The sequence below is a fragment of the Trematomus bernacchii genome, unplaced genomic scaffold (assembly GCF_902827165.1).
Source record: "Trematomus bernacchii unplaced genomic scaffold, fTreBer1.1, whole genome shotgun sequence".
Lineage (NCBI taxonomy): Eukaryota > Metazoa > Chordata > Actinopteri > Perciformes > Nototheniidae > Trematomus > Trematomus bernacchii.
This window is the reverse complement of record NW_022987569.1, coordinates 118,228-136,982: the sequence shown is the minus strand read 5'-3', so window position 1 is coordinate 136,982 and position 18,755 is coordinate 118,228. Positions and strand designations below refer to the sequence as shown.

The 18,755-nt window shown below is 40.3% G+C and overlaps 1 protein-coding gene across 1 annotated transcript in view; it reads left to right on the top strand.

The window, feature by feature from the left end:
* Nucleotides 1-18,755, top strand: part of asz1 (ankyrin repeat, SAM and basic leucine zipper domain containing 1) — a 41,470-nt gene that overhangs the window by 10,521 nt on the left and 12,194 nt on the right. Inside the window, exons 5-9 of the mRNA XM_034126144.1 lie at nt 9,438-9,549; nt 10,871-11,005; nt 11,542-11,660; nt 16,718-16,790; nt 18,699-18,755. Coding sequence (XP_033982035.1) covers nt 9,438-9,549; nt 10,871-11,005; nt 11,542-11,660; nt 16,718-16,790; nt 18,699-18,755 — 496 coding nt within the window. The remainder of the gene's footprint in view (nt 1-9,437; nt 9,550-10,870; nt 11,006-11,541; nt 11,661-16,717; nt 16,791-18,698) is intronic.

Genomic DNA, 18,755 nt, shown 5'->3' with positions numbered 1-18,755 from the left:
GCCAAATAAAAACACTTTAGACTCGTCTTGAGCACTGGAGAAACAAAACAGGTGCTGGATCAGTTTCCTTTGATGCTTCTCGGTGTGTTTGGCTGCCATGTGGTAGCATCATGCAGCACGGAGCTCCTTGCGGTGTGTGTGTATATTTGGGGGTTTAGTTTGGAATGTCCTGTTATGGCATGTGCCTGTACAGACGGTATCAGACAGACAAACAAACACACAAAGTGTAAGGGGCAGGCGGGAGGAATTTAACAAGCTTGGATACAATCCAGAGAAGTTTTGGTGATGTGTCGCCAGTCAAAAGGGACCTAGGTGTTCAGGTTCAAGAAGCAGGCAACATTTTCTTATAATTTGACATTTCTTTAGGTTTTCATATAATTTATATGGAAGAAAGTTAGGGCCATGTGTACATCTTAGATCTTACCAAAACTTTTTTTTTTGTGTTCTGAGATTTAAATTAGATTTAAAGACAAAGAAGTCAGAATTTTGAGGAAAGAATATCACATAGGCTACTATTCTTGTCTGTCACATAAGTGGCGCAACTGATGCGGTATTGTGCTAAAGAGAAATTATTTTGACCGGACATTTTGACCGGATAGATTTCGATTTGCCGGTCTTCAGCATATTTTACTGTATATATTACACAGTATTTTACACAGATACTGACGGGCTGTCAGGAGAGAGAGAGAGAGAGCGCTCCGTTTATTATTCCTGTGTTATAAGTTACTGTACACTTTTGATTATCTACTATAATTAGTTTGTTTAATATCGAATCATATCAATTTGTTTTAAAGCTCAATAAATAACAAAGAAGACCTTTGACCGGCACTTTTCTCATTTTGTCCGGAAGATTTAAACTTTAACGGACATGTTGACCGGTAAAATAATATTATAACGGAAACTCTGGTGACGGCGCTTGAATTTCCCTAAAATTTATATTAGGACTGCAGATGGAAATGAGCTATTAGCTATAATCTGGCATAATTCACATCTTCTCTTTTCTGAGATTAATGTATTTGTATGCATGGTACTTTTCACCGTACTTTTCGCGTTTAGTTCCGTTAGTACCCCTTATGTCACGTTCACACCAAAAAGAGCACTTTTACCCCCATTTTTAGTGCCTGCTGAGAGGTGGTACTTTCCTGGGGGAAAAAAGTGCCCCAGTTCTGATTGGCTGGGCGAATTGCAAACCACGCCCCGTACAACTGTGAAATGTAGAGCCGCCATTTTATTATCCTCGCATTAGCATTATTAGCATTAGCATTAGCCCAGCGCACAAACGCAGAGAGACTAACTTATGGCAACACAAAATAAAACATGGAAGCGGTGGAGTGATGAGGAGGTGTCGGCGTTCTGGCGATTTACTCTGAAGGCTTCAGTAGAAGCTGCTGGGAGTCCCAGCAGCTTCTACTGAAGCCAGTCCCCAACTCCGGGGACTTCCGGCCGGGGACTTCGGGTGGCAGTATACACCGTGAAGTGGTTTGCGGCCTGCCAGTAAACCCAAAGCAGAAGAAGACGAAGTGACGTCAGCGGCTCATTTGCGTAATCTTCCCTCAGGGAACTTATTCCGGTGTGAACGCGATCTGTACTAAGTGCCCTGGGGTAATAAGTGCCGGCACTAAATACGGCAAAGTACTTGGTGTGAACGCGCCTTTTGAAATGAATACATAATAAAACACAATGCAACAGCCATGTTGACGGGTACCTTTTTAGGGGATTCTTATGCATTTTTTTAATATTAACTCTATAAATTGGTTCATCTGATTTTGGGATCCATCAGCCATTGCAGCCAACAAATCTGTTTCCCTCTCCTGGTGCGTAACATGAACAATTCCATCTGTTGTGAAAGAATGAAGGGAGGTCATTCTCGAAGCACTTTTACTGTTTCCATCTGTGGATTTTTTGCCCCCAGTGGCTTTTTTGTTTAGCTTTCCCTAATCCCCTGCCACTCAGTCACTGCCATCGTGCCATTTCATGCACGACACACACCGCCTGAACACACACATGGACACGCTGCAGCGTTGGGAAATTGATTGGTTCCTTCCCAGACAAAATATTTGCAGCAAAGGTAACGAGAGGCAGCAGGAACTGCCCGCAACATCCAGAAGAATTTGAGGTTCATGTGGGTGCAGGGGATGAACTTCCTCCTCCTCCTCTTCCTCCGCTGCAGTGTAAACAGGCGCTTTTCTGTCATGTCTCAAAGTCCTGCCGCACCATGTGGGGTCCATTGCCTCCATGTGTCACTTAGTTTCACCTTCACTGTACTGCTCTGCGTGAACCATTGTCTCGTTGTGCACAAACTGTGGATACGTGCATGGGGTTGTTGGTACACTTGCATTTTTAATATTTTTTATTGACATTGTAACAAACAATTACACAGTGTTTTTTCAAGACAGTAATTGTACTTCTTAAGTTTGTCCGTCCGAAATACCTTATTCTTTTTTTAACTGTAGCTTGCTTTTTTGCAGAAGACGGCAAAGACACTTTTTCTTACTATTCCTGCAATTAATCCCACTTTCCATTATACATTCATAAGTTCAGTATGCTTTAAATTCTCATTTTGCTAAATACTATTTCATATTCACTTTGTGCAGTTGGATTTAAATACACAAGTCAACAACAAGAACGTTTTGTACAATTGTTTTTAATCTGGCTTGTCACTTATGGATCTCTGTTTACACGTTTTTTGTAATTGGTAAAAAGTGGTCAGTTCATTGTAGGGCTGTGCGATTAATCGTATTTTAATCTCGATTTTGGCTTGCAACGATTATGAAAACAACGTAATTGAAAAAAAAACGATTATTTTGCTGCATTCCCTTTCGCAATGATGCTCTCAATTTGTCTTGCGTTATACATCCTGCGCTACAGCGTGCGCTTTCGCCCCTCCCTAAAAGCCCTCTCGGCCAGGTTGTGTTGTGACTTGCAGACTGTTTTAATAAATCCATATAAACACGTTACAAGGGAAGCTTTAGTTGCCGTGTCTTTATTCTCCGGTCAGCTCTAGCGTACAGTCAGCTGTTACTAACCTCGTCAAGCCGGAGCCTCTTAGCTACTTCCGGTTTCCGGGTGAGGGGTTACCAAAGAGAGAGTACTGCGTGGAGCAGTGTAATTAAACATTACAGGTCGTGAGTGACATTAGTTTTCATATTTATATATGTTTAGTAGGTTGGGGAAGTGCGCTCAAATATTTGTTGATCTTCTTTATTGGTATTTATTATTTTTGATATTATTTATTTAAATGTAGATATAAATGTATAATTTTATTTTTGTATTGGTTTTTCAGTTGAATTATACTTAAAGTTCAGGGTATTCAACTCTTAAAAACATACTGTTCAAATTATCATTTTAATTTGTTTTAAAGTTCAATAAATGGATGTTTTCAAAGTCAATGAATAATTGTCTTAAAGGTCACCTATCATGCTATTTTTAGGCAATAGCATAGGTCTCAGATATATAAAAATTAGGGCTGTCAAGTTAACGCGTTAATAACGCAAAAATAAAAACAGTAAAAAGTTTTTAGATCTGACCAAAGGTTTTTTTTCTTGTTCTGAGATTAAATCTGAGAAAAAAGTCTGAATTTTGAGGGAAAAAATGTCAGAATTCAGGTTTTTTCCATTTTATGATTGACAGATGATGTTATCCTCTCCATTTTGTAAATGTCCATTGTAATATCCATCCATGCGTTTAATGTTGGGCTATCTAGTGATGACCTCTTCCTTGCATTGCTTTTTATGCTCGTATAGACTTTGGGTTTACTTTTTCTTCAATTGTCGTCATTTGGGAGGTGTTTCCTTAATCTCAGCGAGCTATGGTTAATCAATGTAACCCTTAACTTCGTGGGTCTGCAGAAACATCAGCAGAAGCATTATTCTAGCTTGATATCCATAATGTTTCAATGTCAGAAAAGCCCCACTATTTTGATAACAAGGATATCAACAAATACTCATTGGCTGAGCCTTTTGTATGCCTCAGCGAAATGTTAAAATGTTTCCTTTTTCTTCTCCAAAAAGTAATGAAAACAGAGTCAGGGCCTGTATTAATTTGGGCAGATGTAGAAATAAAGGAATACTTCAGATTTAAAGACGTCATTTGTACATGCATATCTTACCTCGTGTTACTTTAAGCTCTGGAGGAAAGTTGTTGCATGCCATCACAGAGAATCGGAGAAAAGTCTTGATTCATTAAAGTAAACATCGACATACATCTGTTTAAACCCTCATTTAATTCCTGCAGTATAATTAAAGCCTGATTCCTCTAATCATATACTCAACACTATCAAACTTACTTTGTACAACCTATCAAGACATTAACTTTAATCTATCAAAACGTATATCTGCAGATCCTTCGTTCGCGGTGGATGTATTTCTTCCAGAGTTCAAAGTAAGTAAAGTAAGACATGAGCAATTGATGTACAAATAGTCATTTTTTAAAGGATGAACTATTCATTTAAGGCTTAAGACTTGCCTGGGACATTAACGGCCCGTCCACACAGCGGCGTGCGTTGAAGCTTCAACGCTTCTGCCTATTCACTTTGAATGGGGTGACGTCACGTTTCGCCGAACTGCATTGTGGGAGCAAAGCGTTGCTCGCTGCAAAAGTTGAGCAATGTTCAACTTTTGAAGCTTCGCGGAAGCGTCAGCCAATCGAATCATATGCCAGTACAAGCTCTAGCCAATCAAACCGCGTGCTTGTGTGTCCGTGTTCAGCCCCCCCCCCCGCCGGCAAGCTTCAACGCACGCCGCCGTGTGGACGCTGCGTTAGTATGGTGAGATTTGAGTAAATCTCAAGACTAAACATTGATTATTAAACCTTCACTGTATGCTAATCCTTTGTAAAAAAAACTGCATTTAAAAACAAGTATCTGTCTTTTGAAAACACTTAAAAAGAAGCAAATGTTGACTTGATGTCTTCTGAAGACTTGTGAATTTAATTGGACTTGCTCTGAAGGACTTGAGACCAAGATGGTTTTGGCAACATGTGCAAAACAATCATTATCCCTGATCAGGTAGATCATTAAATGGTCAGTGGAAGTTATACAAAAGTTATTAAAAATAGGATCAACATGAAACAAGCCAGGTACATGCATAGTTATTATTTCTCATTATTATTTTGTCGACAACATTTGATCTTTTCAAGCCTGTATATACATGTATTAATTGAGGAAGTGATTTTGTTTTGTTGTGTGTTTGCCATGGCAGATGTATCCGGAAGTTTCTCTTCTCGCTATCAGACGTTTACTCTGAATTGTCTTTGTATCAGCTTTTGCTGTTTGGGCACTGGCCAAATCTCACAGTCGGAAGCACACACACACACACACACACACACACACACACACACACACACACACACACACACACACACACACACACACACACACACACCACACACACACACACACACCACACACACACACACACACACACACACACACCACACACACACACACCACACACACACACACACACCACACACACACACACACACACACACACACACACACACACACACACACACCACACACACACACACACCACACACACACACACACACACACACACACACACACACACACACACACACACACACACACACACACACACACACACACACACACACACACACACACACACACACACACACACACACACACACACACACACACACACACACACACACACACACACACACACACACACACACACACACACACACACACACACACACACACACACACACACACACACACACACACACACACACACACACACACACACACACACACACACACACACACACACACACACACCACACACACACACACACACACACACACACACACACACACACACACACACACAGAAACAGTACGTGAGTGACCTTGGTATCTGTCTCACCGCTAAACCTCCCTTCATCTGAAAGGAGAAATGACTCGACCTATCCCTTTCTCCTTTTTCTACACGGCAGTAGACGCGTCACTGCTACGGTTCATTTGTTTGACTTCACGTAAAACATTAACTTTGGTTGTCTTGTAATTTATTAAGGGACGATGGAGCTGTTGATGTTGTTCAGATCCCTACTGATACGAATCTGTTTGACAAACTCAGTTCTAGAAACATTTTGAGTTTGAAATAATCTTTTAGCACTACTACTACTACTACCGTCAAAACACTAAATAAAGACAGCTTAAATAACATCGAGTATGTCTATGCTCCTGTAGTGTAAGGATATATTCCTTCTAACTAACTGCAGTATTTTTGACTTTTTTAGAACATTTTAATTATCCAGAATTTGTATATTGTTTAGATTTGACATCATATTTTTTATTTTTACTTTTTAGTTGTTAATTCTCTATTCCACTTTTTTAAAGTATTTTTATTTTAATGTCTGAACACACTGATGCTTATGTAACAAGATAATGTTTTATTATTCCCAAATTGGGATCAAAAAATAATATATCTATCTATCTTAACTCTGCAAAAAGAGCACAACTGTAACTCACATATTGCGTCGTGTTACATGAAGATAATGACCGTAAGAGAAGATAATTTATTCTAAAAATGTGTCAGGATGAATTGGGGACTGCCAATAATTGATAAATATTTAAATATCTTGTTTTATTAGTGATTCAAATGAGATGATAAGCGCAGACATGTGTTTGAATAAAATGCCTTTAGGTGTAATTAATAGCAAGTGTTCTATATCACTATATATCCATATTTTTAAGAAAATATGGAAAATCCTCTGACAGATGATTAAGTCTCCAATTGCAACTATGTAAACATAAAATATTGCCTGGTTCAAAGTCTATTTCACTTGCTGTCGTTTAGTTAATGCATGCTATGCGTGAACAGATTTAAAATAAAGGGAAGTTTACCTCCAATGATACGTAGCCAGAAATACAGATTTCACACAAGGCATGATGTACTTTGATTTAAACAACTGTTAGTCAAGGTATTAAAAGGGTCTGTATTAAAGGACAGAGAGCGTTTATGCGTTCCCATACTGTACTGTTGAGTCTTCACATGTGATTTATTGATTGTCCTTTTTAAATATCCCCTCTTTTCCTCTGCATGTGTTGCTCTGATTCCTATAAAAGCATCAAGTGAAGTGATGAATTGTCCTCGGACTTTCCCACCCGTTCACACTGATGGACTTTTCTCACTTGTGTGTGTGTGTGTGTGTGTGTGTGTGTGTGTGTGTGTGTGTGTGTGTGTGTGTGTGTGTGTGTGTGTGTGTGTGTGTGTGTGTGTGTGTGTGTGTGTGTGTGTGTGTGTGTGTGTGTGTGTGTGTGTGTGTGTGTGTGTGTGTGTGTGTGTGTGTGTGTGTGTGTGTGTGTGTGTGTGTGTGTGTGTGTGTGTGTGTGTGTGTGTGTGTGTGTGTGTGTGTGTGTGTGTGTGTGTGGTGTGTGTGTGTGTGTGTGTGTGTGTGTGTGTGTTGTGTGTGTGTGTGTGTGTGTGTGTGTGTGTGTGTGTGTGTGTGTGTGTGTGTGTGTGTGTGTGTGTGTGTGTGTGTGTGTGTGTGTGTGTGTGTGTGTGTGTGTGTGTGTGTGTGTGTGTGTCGGTTTTTTCGCTGGTAAAATTAATTAATAACCGGTAAATTCAAAATGTCCGTTAATAATGACTCCCATTAACTGAGTTTTAAGCATCAGCATATCCGGTCATAGTCCGGTAATTACCTGCTAACAGAAACTCTGTGTAGTACACAATTCTTATTATTATTGAAACATGACCGGTAAGTTTCAAATTTGTCCGGTAAAATTAATTCTTTCCGGACACTTGACCGGCAAGAAAAAATCCTAGCGGAAACCCTGGACTCTATATGTACCCACTCAGGGCCGCCCCTCCCTACAGGCCGATCATGCAGGCTGCATGGGGCCTCACATTGCGCAGGGGGCCTCGGCTTATGAGCTCGGTTTGTGCGCAGTTCTCAGCGCACCCCCCCGCTGACACGCGAGAGTGAGAGGTGACAAGGGGAGCACGTCTGTAACCCGACACCTTTGCAATGAATCGACATCTGACCAATCACGGCTTTGATACGGCCACTAGTGCAGGTGAAGAGATGTCGGCGAAAAAACTGTTTCAGTCCGAGATGCAGTTATTTCCTGCATTCTTTATTTACCATTCATTCAAGTATTTGATGCCTTTTATCTGCTAATGTACAGGAGGAAGAGTGATAAACTGTCTGTCTAGTTGGCTTGCATAACAGTTAAAGTTTACAGCCTAAAAAACATGGAGCATTTTTTCCCCCTTTATTCATTTTTATGTCAATTTGCACATTTCATGGTGATGCTCAGCCTCTCCCTTTAACTCCTAACAGTCATCATGTCAACCACAACACAGAGACATACTGATAGAAATGTGTGTTTAGTTGTTGATACATTGCTGACAGAGGGAACTACATTTGAATACAGATTTAAGAAATATCAGTTTTTGAGCATGTAATAAGCATGTTTTGTCTTGACTAGATTACAACTATATTATAATAAAATAATATAGTATTGAATTGATTATGATTATTATTAGTAGAAGTAGTTTATTTGCATTAATTATATTTTAATCTAGTATTTGGCAGGAAATGCAGACATATTCACCTGTAAACGCATACTGAACGACATACATGCACATTTACCATTTACCTCACTGTATAAAAAAGTAACTGTGTTGATAATAATAATAAACAGGAATTATATTTGCAAAGTACTTTGTTTCCAAAAAAAAATGTTTTCACTCCTGTCGGTTGGGGGGGGGGGGCCTCATCTCACAATGTCGCTTGGGGCCCCAAGTTGGCCAGGGACGGCCCTGTACCCACTGCAGTAGATTATCCCACATGGATCTTTACTGTTTAGTTTAAAGTAATATACCAATTAATTATACTATATACTTTTGCAGAAGATGGCAAAGACACTTTTTTTACTACTCCTGGAATTAATCCCACTTTCCATTTTACATCCATATGTTCAGTATGCTTTAAATTGTCAATTTGCTAAAAAGGCAAAATACTTTTTCTTATTTACTTTTGCAGTTGGATTTAAATATACAAATGAACAACAAGAGTAGTCAAGAAAGTTTCTCTATAAACCCTTTTGTAATCTGATTAACAGTCCAAAGATATTCAGGACAAGCTAGAAAGCAGAATGATTCATATTTCGCCAAATAAACCACTGAAACAATCGTATAATAACCAAAATGGTCGGTGATTACTTACTTTCCCCTCAATCAACCTCTATTATCTACTAATGTGTTTATCTATACTTGATAATAACATTTAAAGCCCAATTTCAAGCCTTCAGGTGATGTTAAAGTGGTGTGTGCCGCCCCCTGGTGGTTCCTTCATGTACCTTCATTACTCCTGTTCAGTCATTGCTCCGTTTTCTCACTCTCTTGTCATCTTTAATCCTCATCTCCCCTCTTGCTTTCTCTTGTCTCTCGTCCCCTCAGGTCTGAGATGACGTGCCTGATGGTGGCCGCGTGGAACGGACGCAGTAAGGTCATCAACCTGTTGCTTTCTCACGGAGCAGAGATCAACATCCAGGACAGAAACGGACTCACGGTCGGTCAATGAGTTTTTTTATTATAGCAGGTCCCTGAGGAAGATCGCATTTGAGCCCTGAAGTAATAATAATAATAATCAATTGTATTTATAAGCGCATTATTTCATTTGAGTAAACAAAACTCAAAGTGCTACAGAGTAAAATGGTTGAAATAAAACGACAAAATAAGAACAGCAACGTTTACGCCGGCATGGCAACAAGTGGGGGTTTATAAAAAATTTAGCAAAAGGCTTTTCTAAACAGAGGCCTTTTTTAAAAGCATCCACAAAAAAAGTGACACAAAAGAAACTTGTAGAATGCATTAAATCACAAAATAAAAGTTTATATTGCGCTGTGGATGATAACCAGAGGAGGAAGAAGAACTTAGATCTTTAACTTAAGCAAAATCTGAAATACTTTTGTCCTAAAATACTCCATTTATAGTATAGTTTAGTCAAAGCCCTAAATTCAAAATGTAACTTGATTAAAAAAAAAACGAGGTAAATGTACTTCATGTATCAAAAGTAACAGTAGTCAATAGGCAGAAAGGCCCTTTTCACAACATTATATTAATATAGAAAATTATATTATACTGTTTTAATTCCTCACAAATACACGTAAGAGCATTTACATTTTTCAGTTTGTCAATGTGGAGCCAATTTTGGATACTTATATGTAGTACAGTACTGCATTATTATAGTTTATCATGCATTTCTGTATATGAAAAAGGTAACTATGAGTATTAAAAAATATGTAGTAGAGTAAAGATTACAAATGTGTTATGAAAGGCAGTGGGATGGAAGTATAAAGTTGCATTAAATGGAAATACTTACGTAAAGAGCAATTATGTCGACTTGAGTATTGTTAGAGAAATATCACTCGTCCCCGGCTTGAGCTTCAATCTCAGGATCCATGTATTCTGATCCTCTCCAGAATGGAAGTAGTCATCACATACAGAGCATCAACTAGTTCCTGAACAGTGTCCTTCACATGCTGATATCCAAGAGAGGGAGTTACACAGTCACAAGATGGAGGAATAGAAAGCAGTATTCAATGTTTACTTCAGATTAGCTCCACGTCAGAAATGATCATGCTTGTCATATGTCTATCTCCATAGAGGCTGAATCATCATGTTAATCACATAGCTATCATATGCCTAAAACAGTCCTGATGCTCTTCTACGTAATCATACATCCTGTCATGTTCACAGCTACAGTTGGGATACCTTTGTTATCATGTTACTCTCATATTGGAAGAGGACATAAACTATTTTCCCAACAAGTATGGTACGAGAGTAAATATACTAAGTTCAAATCCACTCATACATATATTTTCTGGCAGGCTCTGTCTATCGCGGTGCAGTACGGCAAAGAGGAAGCCGTGCTGAAGCTCCTGGAGCTCGGAGCGGATAAAACTTTACGTAACAAAAAGGGAAAGAGTCCTGCAGACCTGGCTGTGAGGTTCAAACACAAACAGGTACCTCGAGTAATTGTCCTCGGGTCTAATTTGACCCGAAATGTTTTTATGTAGAAGTAGTTCATGTGTTATTTAGTAGTAGGTTGGTCTATTACAGTCTATTCTAATCTAATCTAATTGTGTATTGTTGACATGTTCTGTACATGTATGTCTTTCTACTGTCAATATGCATTTTTTAAGCTTTTTCTTGCTTAATAACATGCTACATTGACAAGAACCTGCCAATTTATGATCAATAAAGTACATTAAATCTTATCTAATTTGCATCACATGAGTTTTGGCCTTTAGTAAATTGATCTCACACAGAATACAGATACCAGTAAAAGACATAAAACAAACAAAAAATTGCATATAGTAGACATATATAAAAAATACAACGATGAAATTGTGCATTAAAAGGAGGATAGTGCAAATTCAACACACAATCAGGTGACAGGTTAAAATGCATCGCAGTAGGGACATGAGTACTTGTGATGTACTGGAGTTATTTCCACCGCTAAATCACGATATATCCTAACGTGAGTGTGTGATTGCAGATCGGCAGAATCCTGGCGTCTTCGTCCCACATCGCCACCGTGCAGGCCTTCAGCTCCATGGAGGAAAACCTCTCCAAGTTCTTCACGACTAACTCTGAACCGCCTCCTTCCAAAGAGAGGTAAGACCACCTGAGACAAAACATGAGTAGCTATAGAGTGGTGCAGCGACGACTCCTAAAACCAGGAAGTGAGTCAGCATTTCACCACTTCCTGTTCCCTCGTCTCAGAGCCAATGGGATCTCTCCATAGGATTTTGGAAAACAGCTTGAAATAAGGTCTGTGGTTGACACGCATTTAAGAGACGGATCACGTTTTGTTCTACGCCAAACTACTTGCATATAGTTTTTCCAATATTCACGAAACGCTGTATAGACATTGCTCTTATGATTGCACACATATTTCAAATTGGTTTTCATAAGCCCCGCCCCCCAGGAAGTCGGCCATTTTGAAAAATGTGAGTGTTTTAAGCACATTTTTGCAAACTCCTCCTAGGGAAATGATCGGAAAAATTCCAATCCAGGACAAGTTCAGCCCATATCCAATGTGATGCTAAATTGCCAAGGAATAGTCGATCGCTCAAACAAGGAGCTCGTAAGCTAACGGAGAATGTACCATTTTTGACGATTTACATGTCACAAATTACTACATTAAATCCATCAGCAGTGACCCCACTGGTGATTTCTGAAGAGTTTACGTGTCTGAAAAACGATGGTTGTTAACAAGTGGCTGAATAGGACTACAGAAGTTGTCGAGGCCGTTGTACGTCATTACGCCGAACACGTAAACACTCCCGCTAAGTTTGTTTGCCCTGTTCGGCTTGAAAGCAAGTACCTGTCTCCTGCAAACTGTTCAAACAAACGCTTCAATTTTTAATCTGTAGTTTTGAATATGGATCTTAAGTTGGCGTGACGTTGAAGCAGCGACCCTGCGGTACTCGGCTGTAGTTCCTTTATAACATAACGTTAGCATTTTGCTTCTGGCGATTACATTTATGATTAGAAAATTATAAAAGTAGGGTAGACATGTGGAGATTATCTGACTGAACAAAACGTGCATTCATCAAACGGGTTTGTTTTCCACAGACCTTATTTCGAGCTATGTTCCAAAATCCTATGGAGAAATCCCGTTGCTTTTTTGTCGAGGGAACCAGCAGCTTATTTCCGGGTAAATACGTCATCCCTGCTCCGCTTTATTTATGTAGCAACATACAACACATGCAGCTCACAAAATGACACATCACAAGTTATAAATAAACAAGAATTTCCCCTCAGATTATTTGTTAAGAACTTTAAAAGGTACATGCAGCAATTGTATAACATGTTAACAGGTTAATAGACACAAGGAGGTAAAAGGTATGATAATAAAAATAAAATTAATAATGATTTCTCCCCAACAGAAGACAACAATATAAAACCCCATAAAAGTAAGACCTGAAGGCGCTGAATAAAACACAACCACAGACATTCGTTCAGCACCTTCAAGTCTTAGTCATGTATGACATTAAATGTGTTTTTGAATTTGTCTTACATACAGTAAATAGGTACCCGAAACCTTTACATGGCGTACAAGGGAGAGAGAAAAAAACCTGGGTATTAGATTAACAATTCCTGAGAATAGTCTAAAGCTGCCATTCGACAGCATCGTAGACATAATCAAAAAGCAATGAAGTAATGTGTTTTTGAAGTTTAACGTGTGGGTCATATATTACATTATACTATACCGTCGTTTGGGCACGTCTGCTTTACACTCATCTGCTGTAAAGCAACTTGGTGTTTGTCGCCCCCTGTTGGATTGTCTGTGAACTAGTTCCTGTGCAGCAGGTGTTGTTGATCCGTTGTTTAACCAGACATAAACAACAACAAACCTCTGGCATGAGTGTTTATTCTGTTCACACAGAAACATTGTGTTTGAGCAGCAGGAGTGACGGCCTGCGAGCATTTCAGCGGTTCCTCTGTGAGGCACAAAGACGTGGAAACACTTCAACGCCCGTCATGAGAGGAGAAGCTCGTACGCAAAGCTCCTCATCAAAACACTCTGAACACTGAGTTTAGCTGAGAGTACACTGAGAGTACACTGAGAGTACACTGAGAGTACACTGAGAGTACACTGAGAGTACACTGAGAGTACACTGAGTTTAGCTGAGAGTACACTGAGTTTAGCTGAGAGTACACTGAGTTTAGCTGAGAGTACACTGAGTTTAGCTGAGAGTACACTGAGTTTAGCTGAGAGTACACTGAGTTTAGCTGAGAGTACACTGAGAGTACACTGAGAGTACACTGAGAGTACACTGAGAGTACACTGAGTTTAGCTGAGAGTACACTGAGTATAGCTGAGAGTACACTGAGAGTACACTGAGAGTACACTGAGTTTAGCTGAGAGTACACTGAGTTTAGCTGAGAGTACACTGAGTATAGCTGAGAGTACACTGAGAGTACACTGAGAGTACACTGAGTTTAGCTGAGAGTACACTGAGTATAGCTGAGAGTACACTGAGAGTACACTGAGAGTACACTGAGTTTAGCTGAGAGTACACTGAGTATAGCTGAGAGTACACTGAGTTTAGCTGAGAGTACACTGAGTTTAGCTGAGAGTACACTGAGTTTAGCTGAGAGTACACTGAGAGTACACTGAGAGTACACAGAGTACACTGAGTTTAGCTGAGAGTATACTGAGTATAGCTGAGAGTACACTGAGTTTAGCTGAGAGTACACTGAGTATAGCTGAGAGTACACTGGGTATAGCTGAGAGTACACTGGGTATAGCTGAGAGTACACTGAGAGTACACTGAGAGTACACTGAGTATAGCTGAGAGTACACTGAGTTTAGCTGAGAGTACACTGGGTATAGCTGAGAGTACACTGGGTATAGCTGAGAGTACACTGAGAGTACACTGAGAGTACACTGAGTTTAGCTGAGAGTACACTGAGTTTAGCTGAGAGTACACTGAGTTTAGCTGAGAGTATACTGAGTATAGCTGAGAGTACACTGAGTTTAGCTGAGAGTACACTGAGTTTAGCTGAGAGTATACTGAGTATAGCTGAGAGTACACTGAGTTTAGCTGAGAGTACACTGAGTTTAGCTGAGAGTACACTGAGTTTAGCTGAGAGTACACTGGGTATAGCTGAGAGTACACCGAGTTTAGCTGAGAGTACACTGAGTATAGCTGAGAGTACACTGAGTTTAGCTGAGAGTACACTGAGTTTAGCTGAGAGTATACTGAGTTTAGCTGAGAGTATACTGAGTTTAGCTGAGAGTACACTGAGTTTAGCTGAGAGTATACTGAGTTTAGCTGAGAGTACACTGAGTATAGCTGAGAGTATACTGAGTTTAGCTGAGAGTATACTGAGTTTAGCTGAGAGTATACTGAGTTTAGCTGAGAGTACACTGAGTTTAGCTGAGAGTATACTGAGTTTAGCTGAGAGTACACTGAGTTTAGCTGAGAGTACACTGAGTGAATGTACTTGTATGTATGGTCCTTGTTGAAATAAATACATAATAATAGCAGGTTATTCCTCCCGAAGTATCCTTAAACAATGACTTCTTGTAGAAGAGGTAAGATAAGATCAATAAAGTACTATCTTATCTTACCTCTTCTACAGGAAGTCATTGTTTAAGGATACTTCAGGATGGTTTATTCCTCCTGATTTGAGGCCTTGCACCAGCGTTTCCTCCAGGGGGGCGTCTTGCCGTCATTTGACGCCCTTATTCAGCTCAGAACGCCCTGAACTCGAGCCGAGGGCGTCCAAAAAAATTAATAATTCGAGAAAAGGTCAAGAGTTTTTATCGCTTGAAATGACAAAAAGGAAAAAGGACAAGGACACCCCTCTGTTGGAGGGGCAAAGGAGTCTGGTGGGATTCTTTTCGGAGTATTGAAGATCGTTTCCCCAACATCTGCGGTGCCTGCCACAGCACAATACGGAACGTGCACGATTTGCGCGTGAACTGCGAACGCCGGAGCCTCGCAGCGGCGAAACTGAGGCTCCGTGGTAAACTGTGGTAACATGAAGAGCCGTTTGGGAAGGCGCTTTAAGAGAGCCGAGTCAAATGATCCGGCTCACTAACGTAAAGAGATAGTATCTATTGTCGCGTTTCCACTACACGGCCTCGCTCGGCCCCGCTCGGTATGGCTAGGCCTCGTTAGGACTGGCTCACTTTATGGCGCATTTCCATTACAGTTTAGGAACTGGGGCAGTATCTATAGTAACGCAGTGTAGGCGGAGCCGTGACGTGATCTTCAGAGGACCCCAGAAAAACAACACAGCCGTTAGCTGTTAGCACTCAGAGCTCACAGCTCCTCATATATGTTCAGAAACTAGACAAAAGTTAAACAAGTACAAACCACAGACTGCCTGTGTCATGGTGAATACAGTCGCTGCTTTATTTATGTCTGTATAGGCCGTTGTTGTGAGTGTGGACGGTCGGAGCATATACTGCGTTAGCTTAGCCAATCTCCATTTAGAAAACAAGCATTTGAAAAGGTTTTTCGCCTGCCGTCTGTCTGCAGACTTGACAAAGCATTAATTCATGGTTTTTACTAACCGGTATCAGTATGTTGTTACTTGAAACGTGTATTACAATTAAATCACGGTCAAATATGTCCATCTTGTTGTAGTTGTTGCCCCCTTGCCAGCGACGCTCTCTCTAGTTTAGCATACTCAGCCCGACTCAGCCTCGTTGTCTCTGGCCCTGGACCCACGATTTTATGAGGCCAGAAAAACTGTGAATTAGGACCCGCCGGCCGGTACTAGGCCAAGTGGAAACGCAACCAAAGACGGGCCGCTGACGTCACAGCTCTCTTAAACCGGGCTGCGCGCTGTAGTGGAAACGCGCCATATAAGGGACGGCTCAATTCAAAATCCCCCCCCTGCTCTCGGGGTGGACGCCCTCTCAGCCCTGGTCTGGCGGAAACACTGCCTTGCAATAAATGATGATTCCCCATTTCCAGTATGTCACTGCTGCACAATCAACCAACATTTTATAAAAATTGCAATATGGACTTTATCCAAATCCCTAATTAGCAATTCGATATTTTTGAAGAACCTACACTTCTCTATTTATATAGTTTTAGTGCATGTCTACTCTCAGCTGGGTCATACTTTGGAAAATTCTATATTTGTAGTTTTTTATTGATGACATAACTCATTGATTTGCTAAAAGTCGTCTCTCTGCTCTTCAGTGTAACCAAGCTCGGTGACCTTGAGCTCTTCCTTCACGGCCTCAGTCTCGGCCACCTCTCCGACATCATGACTGTAAGTACTGAATGCATGAAGTAATATATATCAATGTGTTTATAAAATATGTATTCATCTCTAAATTGTGCTAGGGCTTTTGTGACTATTTTTGACTGATATTGCATTTACGATATGATGAGGAAGTCATTGTTTATGATTCATGATTTTGAAGGGATGGATAATTTTTTTGTACTTTATTCGTATTCCCATTAAAACATATATTATATGATGATGGTGTGATAGAGAGGCGAAGTCCCGCCCATCTACTTCCGACCCATGGGACCTTATTTCGGAAAAATGATGTATTGAAGTCAATGGGGAGAGAAAGATTATCTTTCGATCCCGTTTGAATTGTGCCACGAATTACACATATGATGTTTGTCAATCTTAAAGATAATTTGTCGAAAAACTGTTGAAATATAAGACTATGAAAAATACGCAACTAGAAAGACTACAAATCCCAGAATCCCGGTCCCGCATGCTGGCTCTTAGGAACCGACTAACTCCCCTTGTGTGTATGTACAGCTCTCAACATGCCCAGACTTGGAGTGATTTTCACCTCTTTTAATACTTTTCGCCTCATTCTGAAAGAAAGAAGTGAAATGTGCCAACGTGACGGCCGTCTTGGTGTGTGGTGCGAGACGGGAGATGTAGTTCATTGAGCGGTTTCACACAAAAAAAGTGTTACTTCACAGTTTTACGACACATTTTAATTTGTTTGACTTGCAAAATTATCTTTTAAATTGACAAACATCATATGTGTAATTCGTGGCACAATTCAAACGGGATCGAGAGATAATCTTTCTCTCTCCATTGACTTCAATGCATAACTTTTCCGAAATAAGGTCCCATGGAAGTCCACCTGAAGGGGAGGGACTTCGCCTCTCTATTGTCTCAAGAGGATTTAAACTAAACAAATAAGTGTTAAGTCTGCAGAGTAAGATTTGTAGGCGGAGAGATCTCTGCAGCTCCACAATACTTTATCCAAAATGGTATTTTAACAGATTTTTTGCCTTGAACAACCATCTTGCTTCTTGATATTTGAAAATGTACTCATCCATTAGGGGTGGGGGAAATAATTTTTTTATATAAACTGTAGCATATCCCTCCGAAAGATGGTCGTATATAAAACAGGAAGTTACGTTAAGACATGTATATGCAATGAAAGTAACAAAAACAATGCCATCTCCTTTTCAGGTTCAAATAACACAAATTGGGTTATTTACATAAACTATTCATATTGCAAATACATTTTTTAACCAGGCAGTGAAGACGGACATGGATACAGTATGACCCATGTGATTTGCAATATCGCAATATATCGTATCGCAATACTTAGCATATCGTAGAATCGCAATACTACCGTACCGTGGCTTAAGTATCGCGATAGTATCGCATCGTGGGGAGCCCGGTGATTCCCACCCCTATCATCCATTATGCAATTTCTATTAAATGTGGGTTATCGTGCAGGCCTAAAATGAGCGCACATTGCTATCCTATCTGTTCCCTCATCTCTTCAATTCCCACATGCTGATCAGAGATAATATTCTGTTACAGTATTAGATCCACGGGTGAGATGCTGTGATCCTAAATATGAGGAAGCACAGCTGCGTTAATGGCAGACTGACATTTGCTTTGGAACCTGTCACGAGAAGACGGGTTTACATATTTGACTCCATAATGGATCCACTGTGCTGCTTTGAGCTGGATTCAAACTGAGGGTCAGTTTTAGAGCCGCTCTGATAAATGAGGTCGGGTTTGACGGGTGCAGGTAGATTGTTTTTCAAAGCCTCATGCAGGCACATCTGTTTCAGCCGTACAAGTTTTGATTCGGTCTGTGTTTCCACTTTCACACTCATCTATTTCCTTTCCACACACACACACACACACACACACACACACACACACACACACACACACACACAGGAGAATGACATCACCTGGAGCTACCTGTTGACCATGGACAAGCAGGACATGGAGAAG